Raw genomic sequence first — 20,727 nt, forward strand, 5'->3', positions numbered from 1 at the left:
TATTTATAATGATAACAATGACACTTTGAAAATTTAAACTATTTGATTTGACATATATAATATATAATAGAAGATATTTTAATGAGAGTCGACACAAAAAGAACTTACCATTAATTTAGTATTTTACCAATCTTCACCTAAGCTGAAAGATAACATAAACAATACCTGTATGGAAGCAATATTAATCAAAAACATTAAATTTTACCTACATCATGCTTTACACTATCACAAACATGTTTATATCATTTTGAAATTATCAAATGATGTATGGAGTGTTTTATATCATGACAAATTAAGAAAAAAAGATTATAGAATAAATCACCTCGTCCAAAATAACCTTATTTGATTTCAATGTTATTATCATAACCATAGCTACCCGTTGATAACTATATAATACTAAATACTATTTTCCCTTTTGTATTTAAAATTCAGCAAAAAATTATAACGAAAGCGATATACTTCAATATCATCTAAAAGCATTATTTTCAATATGTCTTTCCCTAGCAATACATTATTAATTAATAGAAACAATCTTACACGAGTCGAATTTAGAAGACAGTGGAGACATTATGCTTGTGTGTAATTGATAATAAGTGTCACAACACCTTAGTGAATATTCAAATGTCTTTTTATCGGGACTTTTTCTTCTATAACACAGAACAAACCGTATACATAATAGATAGTGCATTTGAATGTTACCATAGAAAATAGTTAGATCAAATATTAGTTAAAGTTGTTTTTAAGTGTAGAACTTTCCATTTGATGCCAATTTTGTCAGATTAAAAAATACGATAAATTAGAAAACATGGGTTCTGATTGTTAATGGAATAAAACGATAGGTTAGCAACACCATATCATGAATATTTATTAGATTGTAAATCTCTTCACTCGACAGCTGTTTGGATTGATGGCGTCTCGGTTATCCTATTGGCTGAGACATTGCTCATGAATATTAAAGGAGTAGGTTTTCACCATAATTCAGTGGGCGGTAATCTAATGTATTTTTTGTAACAGATTCTAGATGAGGATGCATAGGTTGTTATATGTACAACGGTTAAGAGAAATGTATATATTTTTGGAAGGGAATTAATTTCAGGTTTGTGTATCAACAACTATTTGCATAAATGCGTGATCCTTTTGGTGTTTGCATTTTTGAATGAAACAGATAATGTGAATGAACAATTGATGACCTTTAAGCACCGCCTGTTAACCTTTACATCCGAGAGCGACACGGGAGGTATATTCTTTCCCAATATCAACAGAGATATGATAGGTACTTACTTCAAATCTTCAATATGAAATATTGATAATCGTTGATATTCATTCATATGCATGCTCATTATTTACATATATATATATGCAATGTATTGATATTGTATACATGCTATCACAATAGTTCATTTTATGACGAATCAACAAAACATTATTTCTTTCACTTATTTGTATCATTTTTCAAAGCAAATATGACCGGCTTACTGATATTTATTATTTCATGATTTTTGTTTATGAATTGAGGACAAAATGGTAGAGGTATTACTAGTCTGAGGAAACATTCTAATTATGTCAGGAATTTTTGTACGTGTGGACATGACCTTATTTCTCGATCCCACCGGATGTTGTATAAGTTGCAAATTGAGAATACAGTTGTATTTAGGACATACATAGGCCAACGTTCTTAGGAAGTGTCGCTTTTATATATACCTCTCGTTAGGAGTATTTTTGTATGGTACGTGCAAGTTTTTGTTAAATAGAGGCGAACAAGCAAGAATGCGATTGTATAAATCAGTGAACCGTATCGGCTGAAATAGCGATTTTTTGTAGTTTTTAATGTACGCGTGAACATATCGTCAGCTTGACCTGGAAAGCACTGAGATTGCTCGACAGCTCGCTACCATAGTAACGGAGAGAAAATGCACTATTTACCCTCGCCCGGGCTACCGTAGAGAAGTGACCCTTGACCAGTTCGTGAGGTCAAGCTCTCCTGGACCATATAAAACAACACAGACCAAGCATACCTGGGACGAGTGTATCACAAAGGACTGAGGATTTCAGTGAAACACAAGCGCCTGTGACCTGTTGAATGTACGCATATCATACACACACATCGCGGTGTCTCTCGGTGTGTAAGCAAGTAGTTCTGCCGCTTATCGCCTTGGTCTGAAGATGTGATGGTCAAACACAGATAGATGACCTAGTATGAGAATGGTCATCTCGCTAATTGACCGCTAGCTGGCCTTAGGGGGAGGATAATGGACACAACAGCATGGACTAAGGGGTGAAAAGACACTGGCAGGCATTATGATGTTTGGGATATTGAAATGAAGTGGTTTCATCGTTGGAAAAACTGTGGTATATTATATAAGTTTTAACCAAACGCCTGCAGGTATGCGGTTCGTGTAAAATCAACGACACTTTTCAAATATATATTTCAAGATTCAAGGAGTGAAATCACTGGATATAATGTATATGTATATAATCAGCCAACAAGCCTCTGGTCCTGACAGACCAAGCTGCCGATGACGGTAGTGCGATGGAAGACTACGGAGGTGAATTCCGCTTTATATATTCTTTGATTGCACATATAATAAGCTTACTGTCTCCTCTAATTCGCCCTCTGGTCCACGATTCCCTTTCCAATGTCTCAGAATCTCCATGTCGGTAGAGCAAACCCTGGCATCGCCATTATGGTCGAGTCAAACAGCTGATTTCAACTTTGTGACTCCATGGTTAGGAGAGTTACCACTATATGTTTAGCAGAGCGCCAGTGCACCTGGATCGATTTATTTCCATGTTAACTGCGCAGAAGTTCTATTACACAATCGTTAGAAATAACATCAAAATGTAGCTATCAGCAAAAATGTGTTGGACTATGAAGTACTGACCACTGACGATGTTTATTCTTACTTCAATAATATATACATCATAAGTGATATATTTTAATAGATTAGCATGTGTTACTCGGAGGACATCAGTATTTATCTGCTAGCGATGTCCTATTGTCGAGGATGAAGTTGCAACGAATCTATGGATCGCCTCTACCAAAATGTGCCACCCTTGTTTTCATTTAAAGCATGCAGAGGTATTCTGTTTGAAATATGTTAATAGACTAAACTACTAAACCAATAACAATACCATAGATACAAGAACAACTGCGCTTTAAACATCTTCATTACAATATTTCAATGTGACCTTTTCAGTATCACTAAATCACGTTTTTGCCAGCTGACCCACTAAAAGATATTTCCACATTACTACCATTTGATGTCGTGATTACAGTTAGGTCAAACAATGGAAAACACTGTATTTTGTAACGACGAACGTGTTCGACACTTTCTAATTTAGAACCTACGTAACAACAAACACACACTCTTAGAATATTCTCGGTGAAAAGAGCTATTCCATCGCCAAATACTCATTATAAACTGGAGCGGTCATTTGAAGCAACATGGCCGCTCGGAGTGGGGGTAAGTTTTGAGTAAAAATAAAGGGGTTAGAAACTTTGTCAGTTAACATCTAGTCAACAAAGTGTTCTGTTTCCTACTTCACTTCTGTAGCATAAAACAATTAATTTCAAATTAAAGTATAATTTTATGTGTATATGGAAATATTAATTGATAATTATATATTTATTTCAGGAGGAGGTCGTCGAAGGGGCAGATGTAAGTGGTTCAACGTTGCAAAAGGATGGGGATTTGTAACACCAGACGACGGTACACAGGATGTTTTCGTTCACCAGGTAGGTCATGTTGCTTTCTCTTTATTCGCGGACCTCTGGCATGTATTGTATATTCCATCCAGAAATAAATGATTAAATTTGCCATGTACAGATATCAATGTATTTTTTTATTTATTCGAAATGTATATGGCACGTGTGTCCATTTCTAAAGTTGGTGTGTGCAAGAATTTTGCTGTGTATGATTAACAATTTAAGCACAATAACGTCAAATTTGGAATTGATTTATATACATTATTGTGTAAGGTAATTATACAAATACTTAAAAATTATCAAAGTTTATTATTTTTATTTATTTTGTGTTCTGTCTATTTGTAAACATTCCTAACATAATGTTGTAACTAACATATCTCATGTTTATGTTTATATAATTGTAAAATTTACAGTTTGTTTATGATTTCATGGTTTATTTATTTTTCATAAAGATGACATATCTTTATACTAAACGAATTAAATAACATCAAAATGACAGGCCTTTATACAAAGTTAACTAAATTACATAAAGATGACAATTCTTTAAAACAAACAAACTAAATTACACGAAGATGACAAATCTCTATACCAAACAATCACAGTTACACAATAACGCTAAAACGAAATATCTTGATATGTTCTCTATTATGGACATTAAACTCAGTTGGCATTAAAAGTTTATATATGAATTTACAATGAATATGGATAAATGTTATTCTTGTTTAATTAATTATATATCTACCAGATCGATATATATATGAATACATGTTCATGCATAAGTGACCATAATTCTTAACACCGAGCAAGATACAATTTAAGATACTTCATTAAATGTTTGGTGTAATTATCACATTCAATAAGAAACATAGAAAAGAACATATTTTTCATGTATCATAATCTGTTTTCTTTTGTATTATATGTCAGACAATCCTCAGTCACATTTACTAATACATAATATATATTTAATTAAATCCGTGAGAGAAAAGGATGTTTACATGCGAGTATACATTATCCTGGTAAATTAGTTAGGTCGAATATGTTGAAGCAAGAAATGAGCAATTATTTTAAGAGATTCTGTTCTCAAAAAAAAAAGAAGATTGATTTAAATTTTGAAAGTTGCAAGTCCAATAACCGTGTATGTCTGTATTACATCTACTACACACAGGGCACACTATATTTTATGTAAAAAAGTTAAAGTCCAATGACCTGGTTGGCTGCCTTCAGAATGTTTATGTGAGTGCTTGTGTGCCATAAAGATATCCCTTTTATTCGCTGCCCCGAAAGGGCCCCCTATCCAACGCAGTCTATTAATGCCTGTTATGGCCTGGATTTGTCCCCTAGCCAATACCTATGTAACCCTTAATTTATCTCGTAACCTGGTCCTTCTCCCTGTACCTATATATACCTGGCCTACCCGTTTCAAGGACCAGCCCTCATATATTTTTTTCAATATTTACGTGGTCTATCTTTAATTGAGGCCCTGACCAGACCTAGATATCATCTGTACCAATACATACTTAGTCTAGCCCATATCAGCCCCCTAACCTGACCTAGTTCTTCTTTGTACCAATACATACCTAGTCTAGCCCATATCAGCCCCCTAACCTGACCTAGTTCTTCTTTGTACCAATACATACCTGGTCTAGTCCATATGGGTTCCCTAACCAGACCAAGCTTTTCTGTGTACCAATATAAACCTGGTCTAGTCCATATAGGTTCCCTAACCAGACCAAGCTTTTCTGTGTACCAATACATACCTGGTCTAGTCCATATGGGTTCCCTAACCAGACCAAGCTTTTCTGTGTACCAATATAAACCTGGTCTAGTCCATATGGGTTCCCTAACCAGACCAAGCTTTTCTGTGTACCAATATAAACCTGGTTTAGTCCATATGGGTTCCCTGACCAGACCAAGCTCTTCTGTGTACCAATACAAACCTGGTCTAGTCCATATGGGTTCCCTAACCAGACCAAGCTCTTCTGTGTACCAATATAAATCTGGTTTAGTCCATATGGGTTCCCTGACCAGACCAAGCTCTTCTGTGTACCAATACAAACCTGGTTTAGTCCCTATAGGCCCCTAACCAGACCAGCTCTTCTGTTTACCAATACAAACCTGGTTTAGTCCATATTGGCCCCATTACCGGACCCAGTTCTTCTGTGTACCAATACATACCTGGTCTAGTCCATATGGCCCCCTAACCAGAACAGCCCTTCTGTGTACCAGTACATACCTGGTCTAGTCCATATGGCCCCCTAACCAGAACAGCCCTTCTGTGTACCAGTACATACCTGGTCTACCCCTTATACGTCCCCTTAGCACCACCAAGCGGTTTTGTGTACTAATATATATATAGTCTACCCCTATGAGGTTCTTCTGTGTATATGTTGTCTTCCCTTAATTGGACCCCTAACAATTACCCACCCCTTTTATTTACCAATATACACACCTGTTCTATCTCTAATTAGTGCTTGGTCCCCTAACCGGACCTATTCCTCTCGTGTACCAAATTTTACATAGTCTACCTCCTATGACTGTTGCCCCCTAGCCAGACTCAGCTCTTCTGTACAACAATATATTAGATTAGGGATACCAGCTATAAGGCTCCTGGCCAGCATCAAACTCTTCCTTGTTTTATATATAGGACGAAATTGTAAAATAGGGACGTTTTCCTCTTCTGTTGTTGATCTAAGAGTTTTATATGAAAATGAATAAGTTGATTTAAGAGAAGAATTTTACTTACCTTGAGTGGAAAGAAGGTATATGGTTTTAAAACAAAACTATTTCTATAAATACTTGGCGAACACATAGTTAATACGAATATGTTGTCATTTATGCAACGTTTATAACGTACAAAATGTATATAAGAACCGTTTAGGTGTATTACTAGATACAAAGAGTTTTAGTAAGAACGTCTGATAAATATTTGAAAAAAATGTAATAAACGTTTGTTAATTTTATTTGTGTTACATCTTTTTGATAGCAAGCTGCATATTTAATTAAGCTTGATGTTATCTACAAAGATTATGTTTGTTCAAGACAGTAAAACATATAACATTTAACACATCCCTTCATATCATTACAATGTCATGCATTTATTATTAGGAAAATTGTTTACCTATTTTCATCAACATGGAAATTTTATGTTACTAAATTATCTTCAAATATATAATATTACATGTATGAAAAAAACGTTTAAAATAAATAAGTTTCACTTTGTAAGGATGTGAAAGTCGCCTCCATCAATTATAGATATAGTGAAATGGATGTTTTATGTTTATGAAAACAATTGAACAAATATTTCGATTCGAAAGGTCAGTTGTGATAAACTTTGTACTGATAGTTTATTTATAATACGTTACATCAATCCATTTAACCAGTTATAAACAAAGGACGAATATATCAAGTAATTCTGGGATGCTTACAAACACAATTTTAATGTGAGGAAAACCTATAAATCATAGTATATCTTTATTGCCCTAGAAGAATTAGCTATACAGGAGGACCATACAGTATATGTAGTGCCTGGCGTTTAGAGTCCATTTACCCCCCTTAAGTCCCTCTTAAAATACGTCAGACGTTAAACAATTAGTTTTGTCCGTTGTTTGCACATGTGTGGGAATCTCTGTCCGACTTAGTATGAGGAATTTTGCTCTAGTTGACCTGGCATGGCCACACCGGAAGTTGAACGGCCATGCTTAAGGGTCTAGTACGGGTCAAGGGACCTACTTACATGCTACTGTAATGTTCTCATCGTGTAAAAGGAGGTCAAATACTGGCCCAGCAATTGTAAGAAATAAAACGAGAAAACCTTACCTGCTCAAGTTACCTTTAGAAATGTAACAGTTATGTTTATGCCTTCGTATTTAGCATTTCCAAATGTCTTCACAGTCTTGGACATTGTTTATGCAATAAATAAATAAATAAACAAATAAATAAACGAATAAAACAAATGTTAATAGGAATGAATTTTCTTTTGTTTCGGTCCATTGTGTAAAATTTGTATCTTCCATTGCCTATTTAGCAAAATTTGCATTCCAGTCAAGTTCAGTCGTTTCTAATTAAATCATCCACATTATAACAAAATATATTGATGTTATTTTTCTTTCTCAAAAATGTTTGATAAGAATGTGTTTCATGATATTTGCGCCATGTATTTATTACCAGTTGAGAATGCATTTGATAATTCTAGCAACATACAATTTTCATATGTTTAGTAAAACAAAAAATAATTTATCTAATCTCTCTTTCTGGAAATAACGTCATTAAGATATTGATAAATGACGTTCATAACCATTACCACGTTTATCTTGTTTAACTTTTGTCTTTATTTGGAACATATTTAAGTTGTTTCTAATTCGTCTTTAAAATGAATGGTATAACGATGTACCAAACAAAAATATGATTTGGTTTATCATGCCATGAACTACACAGGAGGAATGTAAAAGATTGCAATCAAACTGTATAATAATAATGATAATAATAATAATACTTTATTTTCTGAGGGTGACATATTTAGCATGTGCTAATCTTCCATATGGCCCTCTATAACAACATACAAAACATAATATACATTAATCAACACATAACAAGATATCTTGAAATATATACAATATGGTTGGAAAAAGTTATAGTATATATATATGAACATGCAGGTACTCATGATAGAATAATCATAATACAGTTTCATGTATCATTCGGTAGAACAAGAATTTCTTTATATATACATTGATAAGGAATTATTTTAAATCAATAGATCATAATACACATGCTTTCTTAATAATGTAGTATCGCGGAAGTGTAATCAAAACGTTTCTGAAACATGTCTCTTTAATCTACTTTGTCTGGATATTAATATATATATATATATATATATAGATAGATAGATAGATAGATAGATAGATAGATAGATAGATAGATAGATAGATAGATAGATAGATAGATACTATCTAATTAGTAATATTTACAGATATTGAAATAAATTGATTTTCATCAATAATCGTTTTATATTTTTTACGACTTGAATATTGCAGTATTATGTTGAAATGAGAAAATTAAATATTCTTAATTGAAAATAGTCAAATTCTAAAACGCATGTAAAACACTAAGATATTAGGAGGATGACGCTAAAGCCAAAACGTTAACATGGCAGTGCGATATTTCCTTCTATCATATAGTATAATAAGTCATTATGGAAGTGAAAAGGTGTCACAATTGATTAATTATTGGCAATGTTGTATACCAGACAGGTTTAATATTGAAATGGATTAAATGGGAAATAGTTTTTTTAATGCATTATGTATATTATTACTTATTGATTGTAAAAGAGCAAACGTAAATGCATATATAAATGTGTATAGAATGTCTGAATGTTGATACTGAGCTCAGATATCTGATGTTAATATAGAAACAGTAAATCTTACTTTGATATTGATGTCAAAAACAAATGGTCAATGTCGATAATGATGTTGTTAACACAATATCAGACCTTGCTCTTGATATGATTACATAATTGTCTAGTGTTGTATATTATACTATTAACATAAAAACATCTATTTTGATATTTACTCATTTAACAGGAATATTCATGCTATAAAAATCGATGTTGATGATCATAATTAGAGTATCTCAAAGTCGTTTCAATGTTGATATTAATGAAAATAACAGGATTTACTTGATGTTTTATACAAAAATATACAATGTTGAATATGGTGCTTATAACAGAAATACCTGATATTGAATATGCTACTATAATTAAGTATCTCAACGTTGGCATTAATGTTTATAAAAGAAGTACAACAATGCTAAATTTTTATCACATAAGTATCTGATGCTGAAAGCTTTGTTTATAGCAGAAATTTCTTAATGTTGAAATAACTTTTGATAACAGAAATATTAGATGTTTTTTTTCAACAGTGCTATCTCGATGTTGATTTTGGTATTGCTCACAGAAAATCTATGTTGTAACTGATTTTAATACCAGAAATATTTGATGTTGATTAAATCTGTCGCCGTAGTGATATTTGTTGTTTATAACTGAAATCTATTATACTGGTGCGAGGTGTATAACAATGATATCATCAATGGAAATGTTTACCTCAAATATAGCACCAATAACAGCTATATGCTTTGATGATAGTGATGTTTATAACAATGATAATAACAGATATTGATGTGTATGATAGAAACATAAATTGGTGTCAATTGGGATATTGATGTTTATATCAATTGAGATATTGGTATTTATAACAGTAATACCTTGGTTTAATATTGATGTTTGACATCAGTGTTCATGTTGATATTGATTTTGAAATCACCAATGCATTAATATTTATATCATCAATGTATATATTAATGTGTATATTACCATTGCATATACTGATGTTTATAAAGCCCGTGTATATACGAATGTTTATATCACCAATGTATATACGAATGTTTATATCACCAATATATGTATTGATGTTTATATCACTAATGCATATATTGATGTTTATATCACTAATGTATATATTGATGTTTATATCACTAAAGTATATTTTGATGTTTATATCACTAATGTATATATTGATGTTTATATCACTAAAGTATATTTTGATGTTTATATCACCAATATATATATTGATGTTTATATCACTAATGTATATATTGATGTTTATATCACCATTGTATATACCAATGTTTATATCACTAATTATATATTGATGTTTATATCACCAATATATATATATTGATGTTGATATCACCATTGTATATACCAATGTTTATATCACTAATGTATATATTGATGTTTATATCACCATTGTATATACCAATGTTTATATCACTAATGTATATATTGATGTTTATATCACCATTGCATATACTGATGTTTATAAAGCCCGTGTATATACGAGTGTTTATATCCCCAATAAATATATTGATGTTTATCTCACTAATGTATATATTGAAGTTTATATCACCATTGTATATACCAATGTTTATATAACCATTGTATATACCAATGTTTATATAACCATTGTAGATACCAATGTTTATATAACAATTGTATATACCAATGTTTATATAACCATTGTAGATACCAATGTTTATATAACAATTGTATATACCAATGTTTATATAACCATTTGTATATACCAATGTTTATATAACCATTGTACATACCAATGTTTATGTAACCAATGTATATATTGATATTTATATCACCCATGTATATACTGATGTTTATATCACCCATGTATATATTGATGTTTATATCATCATTGTATATACCAATGTTTATATAACCATTGTATATACCAATGTTTATATCACCAATGTATATATTGATGTGTATACCAATATTTATATAACCAATGTATATAATTATGTTCATATCACTATTTCACTATTGTATATACTGATGTTTATATCATCAATGTATATACTATTGTTTATATCACAAATGTATATATACTATTGGTGCTCATAACACCAATATCCAGACGTTGATATTGATTTTAAAACGTCCATGATATCGATGTGAAAACACCAACGGAAAAGCTGCATTAAACATATCGTTGCTAGTGATACTCGTTCGATCAACAATTCAGATACTTATAACATCAATTATACATTTGTTTTATCGTCCACGTTAAGATGTTGGTGTTGCTTTTTAAAAATACATTGACGTTTGTATTTAAAATAATCAATGTCTTTATGTTCACATTGGTACCTAAAAGTCAATAGTAAGCTGATACTAATATTAACAAGGAATACATGATACAAATAAATGTAGTTTTTTTCACTATTGATGGCTGTACGCAAATACTCATCTTCTATATGGACGTTAAGTATGTACAAGATGGAAATGATAATTGAATATATATAACAATACATCCGATATACTGCCAATAAATGGTGTATGGAGGAAAGTGCGACGTACTTTTGATATACCGCCAATAAATGGTGTATGAAGGAAAGTGCGTCGCACTTTTGATATACCGCAAATAAATGGAGTGTTGAGGAAAGAGTGCGATACACCTTCGATATACTGCCAATAAGTGGAGTGGTTGAAACGGTATATCAGGATTTTCTGTCACGAAACTGCACATTAAGTTATGTTGTGATTCAATCAAAATGTGAATCACGACTTTTCTGAGTAAGTGTTAGCAGCCTTCTCATCGTTAGTCAGTGGGTTCATAGAGGACGTTTTAGATTTTAATTTTAAGTCGATTTATCCAGGAGGAGGAGAAATTTCTGACGTTTACATGTATCATACACAATCTAGACAAAGACTGATATTCCTTAATTGAAAAAGGCGGTTTTCGAGATGCATGTCCATACTATATGGCCATTATTCGGACAGAAGCGGAATCCGACAACAGTGGGTACGGGCTTCACTCCATGTGTCTAGGGGCAGATGCGAGACAATAACATGCTCAGAGACAGTCAGTTTGAAGGTTTCCAATATCATATCCCGGTGAAATTCGACCACCTGTGGTCTTTAGATGTCCCTGTCTCGATTATCACCACCAGTTCCCTTCTGCTTGTCAGAGGAGTGTTTGAATACTAAAATTTGACCAATCCGTCTGCCCATATGAACAGCTGAGGGTAAAAATCAAATACCAGTCCTGCTATATGGAGGTCACGTATTGACCCCACTTGTTAGGGCACTACTTGGACCTTACATCTTTACACAGCTGCGTCAGTGCGTTATCCAAATGCAGATTAAAATAACTGGTCAACCAGGCATTGTATAGGAATATGGTTGCTGGAACCCTTTACCTTCATTAAGACCACCCACAAACCGATTTTGAATCACAAATGGGCTTGACTGGTTTCTTGCATAAGGGATCAATGCAGTTATATACAGGCTGTATAGATAGAAAACGCTGTATAAGACAAGTCCATAAATGTAGGTCGAAGTACATATTGCCAAGAAGATCAATTGTGTTCTTTGCACTATGATGACATGTTTCGTGTGAAGAATATATATGATTCAATGTTTATCTGTATGCAAATAGTACCTAACGAATGACTGTAGAATAACTACATTGTCATTATAAAATGTTCTGGGTCAGTTTTCAAAGATAGTTTACTGGACTGCTCGATATATTATTTGTATTATTTCAAGTAATTTTACATGACAAAAGCATGAATCAACAATACCAACACCTCAGTGTTAAATCGTATTGTTATTTATTCATTGGATTTGATATGGGTACTCTTAAGAGGAGCGGTCATTTGGTAATATTTGTTTCTATCCTACATATATATGCATATACATCTCATAAGATATTCGTATGCAGTGACCGTTAGCAGTTTTATAGGTAAATGATACTAACACTTCGTTTTTATTTCAAACACAACAAGAGTTATTATTATGGATTTATACAAGACACAGTATCTCTCCTATAGCAGAATGATATACGTGACCTACATAGTTAGAAGATACTGCTAAACATCTACATGTCTAAATCAATTTTCCAATTTTTCAAACTCTCCTTCCTTGTAACCAAGTCCTACTTGGGTTGTACGAATAGCACTAAATTTACTATAGAGCTTACAATTTACCAATACCGATTCCATCTGGTTTATTTGCCAAGTCAGCAAAATGCTAAATTTGCACTAAATGACAGTGTAGTGAAAACCTCCATACACACGACACACTATGGAACTGGCCGGGATTCGGTTCGATCATGAACTTAGTTATCTTGTGGATACATGTGTGGAAAGAACACTTGGTTTAAAAATATAAGTATTGTGCTAAACTCGGGGACCAAAAAATCGATATTCTCTTGTAAACGTGGTAAGCAAACATATGCAGCTCCTCTTCTTAGCTGGTCATGATACACGTGTGTTATGTAAGTAAGCTTTAACGCATGTAATTCACGGTGTCAATGTCAGAGGTCGGCTTAGCATTATATGTCCCTTTGATATCCCATTATCTGCCTCCTACTATAACATAAGTTACTGACGGTGCCCTACTTTTGTATGTGCGTACATGCATGCGTGTGTATGAACGCGGTGCCAACACAGTTGTGACGTATCGATCAGAATTCCAAGTACAACACACACATACAGTTAAATGGTTTGTTCCCAAACACACTGTCCAAATATTCCATTCTTATGCTCGTTCATACGGGCACTTGTTCCGGAAATGTCTTGAATTTAAATAATGATGATTTATAGTGACTGGAGAGTATAATTTTTTGACAGATCAGTTTATCGATATTATTCTGTAGAACTATCTGAAGAAGTACTAGATAACAGCATGAAGATATGCAATATAGTTTTAGTTGTTAGTAAAATGTAAATCAGGATTGTAAAAATATCTGAAAAGTTAAGGAACGAAATTGATAGCATCCTAGTAAATAGCATACTGGTTTTAAACGAGTTACGACGCCTCAGAAAACACAGTTGTATAGATGAATAGGTCTAATTATGTGATTATTTGATAACAGTTTATTCAATTCAACAGCAATTACCGTTGTATCATCATATTTATACATTTGCTCACGAATAGTAGTTTTCCCAATGTATCTCAAATATTTTCACAATATTTTGACTTTTTAACAGTACCCTGTCCAAAATAAAGATTGTATATAAGACTATACACATTTTAAAATTTTTGAACAGTTAACAAACGCTCCCCTTAAGCTGAATGTAATATCTATGATATACAAACAATGGCAACTTTATGAGACGTAAAAGGGAAATTGATATAGTAGTTCTCACAGAAAGTAGGTCATCCATGACCTTATTGGGTCAACAACGACACCAAAGACACTGGCCGAATACTGGCATGATTAACACTAAAAGACGGTTTTGTAAAACGATGATGGCCACGATGGAAATATAATAAGTTAAAGTCGCGTGTCCAATGTGTCCAGCGCGGTTTAAGATATTTTATCTTTACATAACATTTTTTTTCGTTTGTGACAGCTCTGGCATTAAGGGAGAACAACAGCCAAATAAAGGATTACAATTTTAAGAACAGGAAAGTAGAGCTTCACTTGCAATGTATATACACTTAATAAATTCCCATATTTAAAATTGCCACTTGAAGTTTATCTTTTCTCTGCCATATCCTGTCAGTCTTGAAGTTTATCCTTTCTCTGCCATATCCTGTCAGTCTTGGTTTGGTATTGCACGGCTTTGTTGTACCAAAGTACTAGTATTATAAAAACCCTATATGAAACTCAAACAATTTGATGCTGGATTGGCCATGTAGGCAGTCAAGAATAGATCTCATACTTTTACATTAAAGACATATTGGTACTATTTTACAATATCCTTATACAGGTATATGCCTACAAAAATAGCAGTAGACAACAAGCTTAAAATGATATTCAATAAAGTGAGCTAGACTGACGATTTAATTCAGTATCAGATATGGAGAGGTAATACATACAGAAGAAAAATAACATTTGTATAGAAATAATCCAATCAAGATTTCTATCCAATTGACATCAATGATTGTAAGTATATTTTATTGATTTCGGTATGGAGCTAGGGACCTGTAGAAATCAATATATATATATATATATATATATATATGCCACTTTGTTGTGAAATAGAGACTATTTTCTGATGGACTATATCAGGTGCGTCTGAACAAAGAAAAGTAATTAAGAGTTGATATTAAAATGTCCTTACATGGCATTCATAACAGTAATCCGATTACATGTCATTCTCTGTACGGCATATTGAACGTTATGTATAAAGATATATTTGTATGAATATCTACATTCGTACCAAAAGTCATATGCTCCTCTATAAGATTCCACGAATCAGATTATTGATTTTTATCCGTAATATTGTTATCATTGAAAATGATTAAGTTTGAATTAATTAACTAATACGTAAATATTGTTTTTAGTTAGAGTCATAAATTTAGTTAAGGTTATTTCAAAAACAACAAAAAATACCAACTTATTTACCAAATTATAATTAAGTCTCAAAATCGATTTAACGAGTGTAAAATATAAACAAACATATGAATTTGCATGGAGACTCCTGTATTCATACTCATTAGTTTGGAATACTTCTAACGATTCTGAATATCTATTTTATATAATAATTCGCTAAAGACTATGGAGGTAGTGGCCGCTGATTAGTGGTAACGTATGCAATGCTACTGGGATTTGTACAATCTTCATCTCCTGCCATAAAAAGCCAGGAACCAGAAGAGACGTCTTCAAAAAAAACTATGATCCTATTTAGTGATTACACATTATACCCCGACAATAAATCCACCGTGATTAGTTTACACTTTATTTCATAACGTAGAACTGGTCAGCAGTTTTTGCGATATCATATCCTCTAGAAATATGATTGGTATAACCACTTGAAACAAAAAAGAAGAAAAAAACATTTGCATTAGTCTTCGCCATATCAATCTAACAACGGTTCATTAGAGATTTTGTGAGCATGATTTGTGTCCTAAGAGAGAAAAAAGTGTTCACTGTCAAATTTTCAGGAACAGTAACCAGTTTCAATCTTTCTGTCCACCTTTATTCTTTAATTGTTGTATATCACAATGAAAAGGATAAGTCTGTTGATAGGTGTATTATATATCATAGTTACGTATCCATAAGTCTGTTGATAGGTGTATTATATATCATAGTTACGTATCCATAAGTCTGTTGATAGGTGTATTATATATCATAGTTACGTATCCATAAGTCTGTTGATAAGTGTGTTATATATCATAGTCACGTATCTATAAGTCTGTTGATAGGTATGTTATATATCATAGTTACGTATCCATAAGTCTGTTGATAGGTGTATTATATATCATAGTTACGTATATATAAGTATGTTGATAGGTGTATTATACATTAAACTTACGTATCCATAAGACTGTTGATAGTTGTGTTATACATTATAGTTACGTATCCATGTAGGTTCATATGGTGATACATCCCTTTATGTATTGTTATATAAAGAGAGTCGATTAACAAATGAATTAAGTAACTGGTAAATAATAATCACCTGGACGAATCATGCTTTTAACCAGGATAGATAGGATATATATCATCATTTTCATCAATGTGTGATAACATGTGTGACGATTATCTATCTAACATTATCTCATCAATACTCTCATACTTCATGTTAGATGTGCTAAGTGAACATATTTCATAGAAGGAGTGTGCCATTCTAACCGTAAAAGCTTCATTTACTTGTTTTAGTCATTTGTTAAATAACACTTTCTCTTGTTTTAGTCATTTGTTAAATAACACTTTCTCAGCCACCAGATATCAAATGGACATATTTCCACTAAATGCCTTGTTCCAGTAAAATCCTAATAAAATGATGGTGTTACGTCATAATTGAAACAATTACCTACAGCAAATCAAATGATGAAAGTATTCATATATACATAAAATAAATTGAATTAAATGTTATAAACATTTTTATTGAATAATTTTGTTGTTGTTGTGTAATACGTTAGTTATCAATCTGAACTGATTTGTATTCTCAAACACACAGAAAATCAATTAGATATGTATCATATGAAATGTGAATGTTGGAGGTACAACATGTTGATTACTGGGGTATCAGATATAAGATATGTAAATCTTGTTTGAGAGAGATATTGGCTGTAAATCAATACATGTGGTATAAATCTGATATAAAACATTCCATTGATATGTTAACTGAACATTGAAGGTTGATGACAATTGGATAGTTTTTAGAAAATAAGCATTTCAAAAATACGAAGATAATTTTGTTTTGTTGGTAAATTGATATAAATATGTTTTAATGAATGGGTATAATTGTAATCATTCTATGTGTCTTTTCAAGATAACATACAAACCTGAAATGCAAATTGGAATATCTGTAGCATTTCTATACAAAATAATCATTGAACGCATTAATGTTGAAACATGATTTTTATTTTAGAAACTCATTTTTGTACTAATGTAAAAGTAAGCATGAAATCTAGAACAATAAATATTTGTATGAATATTTTTGAATTATCACTAAAGCTATGTAAAAGTCAGCATGAAATCAAGAATTGTAAATATTTGTATAAGTATTTTTTTAATTATCACTTAAGCTATGTAAAAGCAAGCATGAAATCTAGAACTGCAAATATTTGTAATAAGTATTTTTGAATTATCACTTAAGTCATTTTGCGAAAAGCAGCTCCTGATCTTTTAAAACTTCAAGCTTTAAGTTTGTAATTTTTTCAAAATCATTTTGATACTGAAATCCATTCTAGCAGAAACAGCCTGCTCTGTGTTCTCATTAACGTCAGTTCTGTTTAATGTGCCGTGTAATGTTTTATCGTCATTACGTCATTAAAGTATCAATTACTTTTTTATCTTATTTTCAAGTTCCTTTAAAAAAATTGTTTTATGTGACATTTGATAATTATAATGATTTATTTGAATATTTTTGTTACAAATTTGATTTGAAATGAAAGTGTAGCTTTTTATATAAGAAAACCTTTTTGTGTAATATGTCTATACTCCAAACATGATTAATTTATGTTCTACCACAAATGTGAATCATTTGTAAAAATTAAAAAACATAGTATTTTCTAATGAATCTGAAATACTAAATTCAAGAATATGAATAATTAAGGGAACGAATCATTTTGTATAAATCTATTATATTTTCGTTCAGTGACAGAGTCATTTACGTAGAGATGAGGATAAATCCGTTTTATCCGTCTTCTGGCCTCCTCTGCAAATAACTGTCCATTGTGATTAAACTTCCGGTCGTAAAAATAGGACATGCCAGGGAAGGGTCAGTCGAGAGGTCAAGCAGAGAAATGACCGGTACATCGAGGTCAACTCAGTGGATAGAACTATTGATTGGGAATTGTAGATGCCCAGAGAAGCTTTATTTCGTGTTGGAAACTTCATATTCTGGTTTCGTTATAAAATTATTTTATTGATTTTGGCTTAAGAAATATCGTCTTACATGAACAGTGTGTAAATTATTATTTGAAATAAAATATTTACATCTACAGTCGAACCTGCCTTTAAGGTCCCCTGTATAAAACAAGACCTTGCTCCAAATACAACGCAATTGATTGTTCATGGACCTCTATATAAAGGTCACCTGCTCATAAAGGTAGCTTTTATTGACAGGTTTGAAATAGCAAAACGTGGGAATGTTGCAAACATATAAATCACTTTAAATTGGTAAAGTCACACTATGATTATCGTTTGAAGTTTGATTATCAAGTTTTATTCATAGTCCTGCATTTACTACATTTGCTTTAAAAATAAGCATGGAGTTTTAATTGACTTATTTTCATATAATAAAAACAACCTTTAAAGATGCTACTCACGAATATAAAAGACTATTCTACTTCAATGGACGATTACACCATTAAAACACCTTAGGAATGGGCATATTAATATGTTCTGATAAATAAAATCATCGATTCTTATCCATATATAGGAATGGTTATCTTAGAAATCTATAGAAATAGTTACGAAATACAATTTTAGATCCGTGAAACGCGCTTGAACTCAGATTATGGAATCATTTAATATGGCAATGCTTGGCACATAATTTGCTACACCCCAGCTTTTTGTGAGACACCTGTGTATTTGTTATACATTTTTGTAAATATAGATAATTTATTGGTAGTGGGTATGTGAAACAACTGTATATTTGTTATATTTATTATATTTGTAAATACATAGTTAATAGTTTATGTGTATGTGAAACAACTGTATATTTGTTATATTTATTATATTTGTAAATACATAGTTAATAGTTTATGTGTATGTGAAACAACTGTATATTTGTTATATTTATTATATTTGTAAATACATAGTTTATAGTTTATGTGTATTTGAAACAACTGTATATTTGTTATATTTATTATATTTCTCAATATAATGATTTATAGTTAATGGGTTTGTGAAGCATCTGTACATTGTTATATTTGTTAATATATGTTAATTGTATTTGATTGGTATATGAAACACCTGTAAATTGTTAATATATGTAATTCATATGTAATTGGTATGCGAAAACTTGTTTATCTGTTGTTGTTAGTATATATAATTTATATTTAAGGTGAGAGAAACACCTGCCTGTTTATATAATTATATACCTTTATCATTATGTGATACATATGCAATCAATATATATAATCGATATGGAACATATTTACAAGTAAATGTCATAGTAAGTAAAACGTATATGTTCATATATAACACCATTCCAAGCAATATGTGAAACAACGATAAAATGACAAACACATCAATATATGAAACGTATGGAAATCATTCACAGACAAGAATGTGAAACAGCAAATTCACAAAAATTAACTTATCTGTGCAGTAATCTTTCTAATCACGGAGTCAGAATAAGAAGAATTTAGGAAATGTAGACAATGGATATGACCTCACACAAGGACCTTGCTTAGGAGTTGTTTGTCTAATTAATTCAATGCTAGCGGTGTAACATGAACATGTAATTAAGACTATAGTGGTGACGCACGAAGGCGATTAGATAAATGGAAATCTACATCTAACTGGCAGCAATCATATACAATTATGAACTAAATACATTAAAATATTTCTTACTGCATATTTAACATACTAGTAGTATTGTGAGTAGCCTTTGATATCAACAGTTATATCATACATGTATACGTAGACCAATGGATAATCAAGTGTAAACAAATCCGTTTTAACTCAAAGTCGACAAAATGACCAGGTGTTCCGGAAGGAAGAACATCTCCGCTTTATTGACGTCACTCGCCGTTTAAATCTGACTCAAATAAAATTAAACGTTCTCAGAATAAGAACACTGGTTGTGAAAACGGAACAATTCGATTTGTGAAAGGGCATCGAATACATCATTTTATATCGAACAAAGAAATATACTTAATTACACTGGAGTCGACATATATACTTATCGCGTAGTAGACTCGAAGGCTAAACATTAATAATAACAACTAATGTGTATGTACTACCCGTTCCCGGAGCCAAGATGCCTTAAAATGATATACAATTGAATAATTCGAAACTTTGATGTATAGTTGGTAATTGCGTCTA

General features: G+C 31.8%; 1 protein-coding gene across 6 annotated transcripts in view; it reads left to right on the forward strand.

Moving 5' to 3' along the window:
- Window positions 1-20,727, forward strand: part of LOC117327687 (protein lin-28 homolog) — a 64,658-nt gene that overhangs the window by 29,859 nt on the left and 14,072 nt on the right. For 4 of the 6 annotated variants that reach the window (XM_033884797.1, XM_033884794.1, XM_033884791.1 and 1 more), the window contains exon 2: window positions 3,636-3,736. In XM_033884797.1, the coding sequence (XP_033740688.1) occupies window positions 3,636-3,736 (101 nt within the window). Of the gene's footprint in view, window positions 1-2,029; window positions 2,547-3,430; window positions 3,465-3,635; window positions 3,737-20,727 lie in introns of those variants that run through there. The other 2 variants (XM_033884796.1, XM_033884795.1) reach the window with 2 other exon arrangements.

This window comes from Pecten maximus, chromosome 5 (assembly GCF_902652985.1).
Source record: "Pecten maximus chromosome 5, xPecMax1.1, whole genome shotgun sequence".
Classification (NCBI taxonomy): Eukaryota; Metazoa; Mollusca; class Bivalvia; order Pectinida; family Pectinidae; genus Pecten; species Pecten maximus.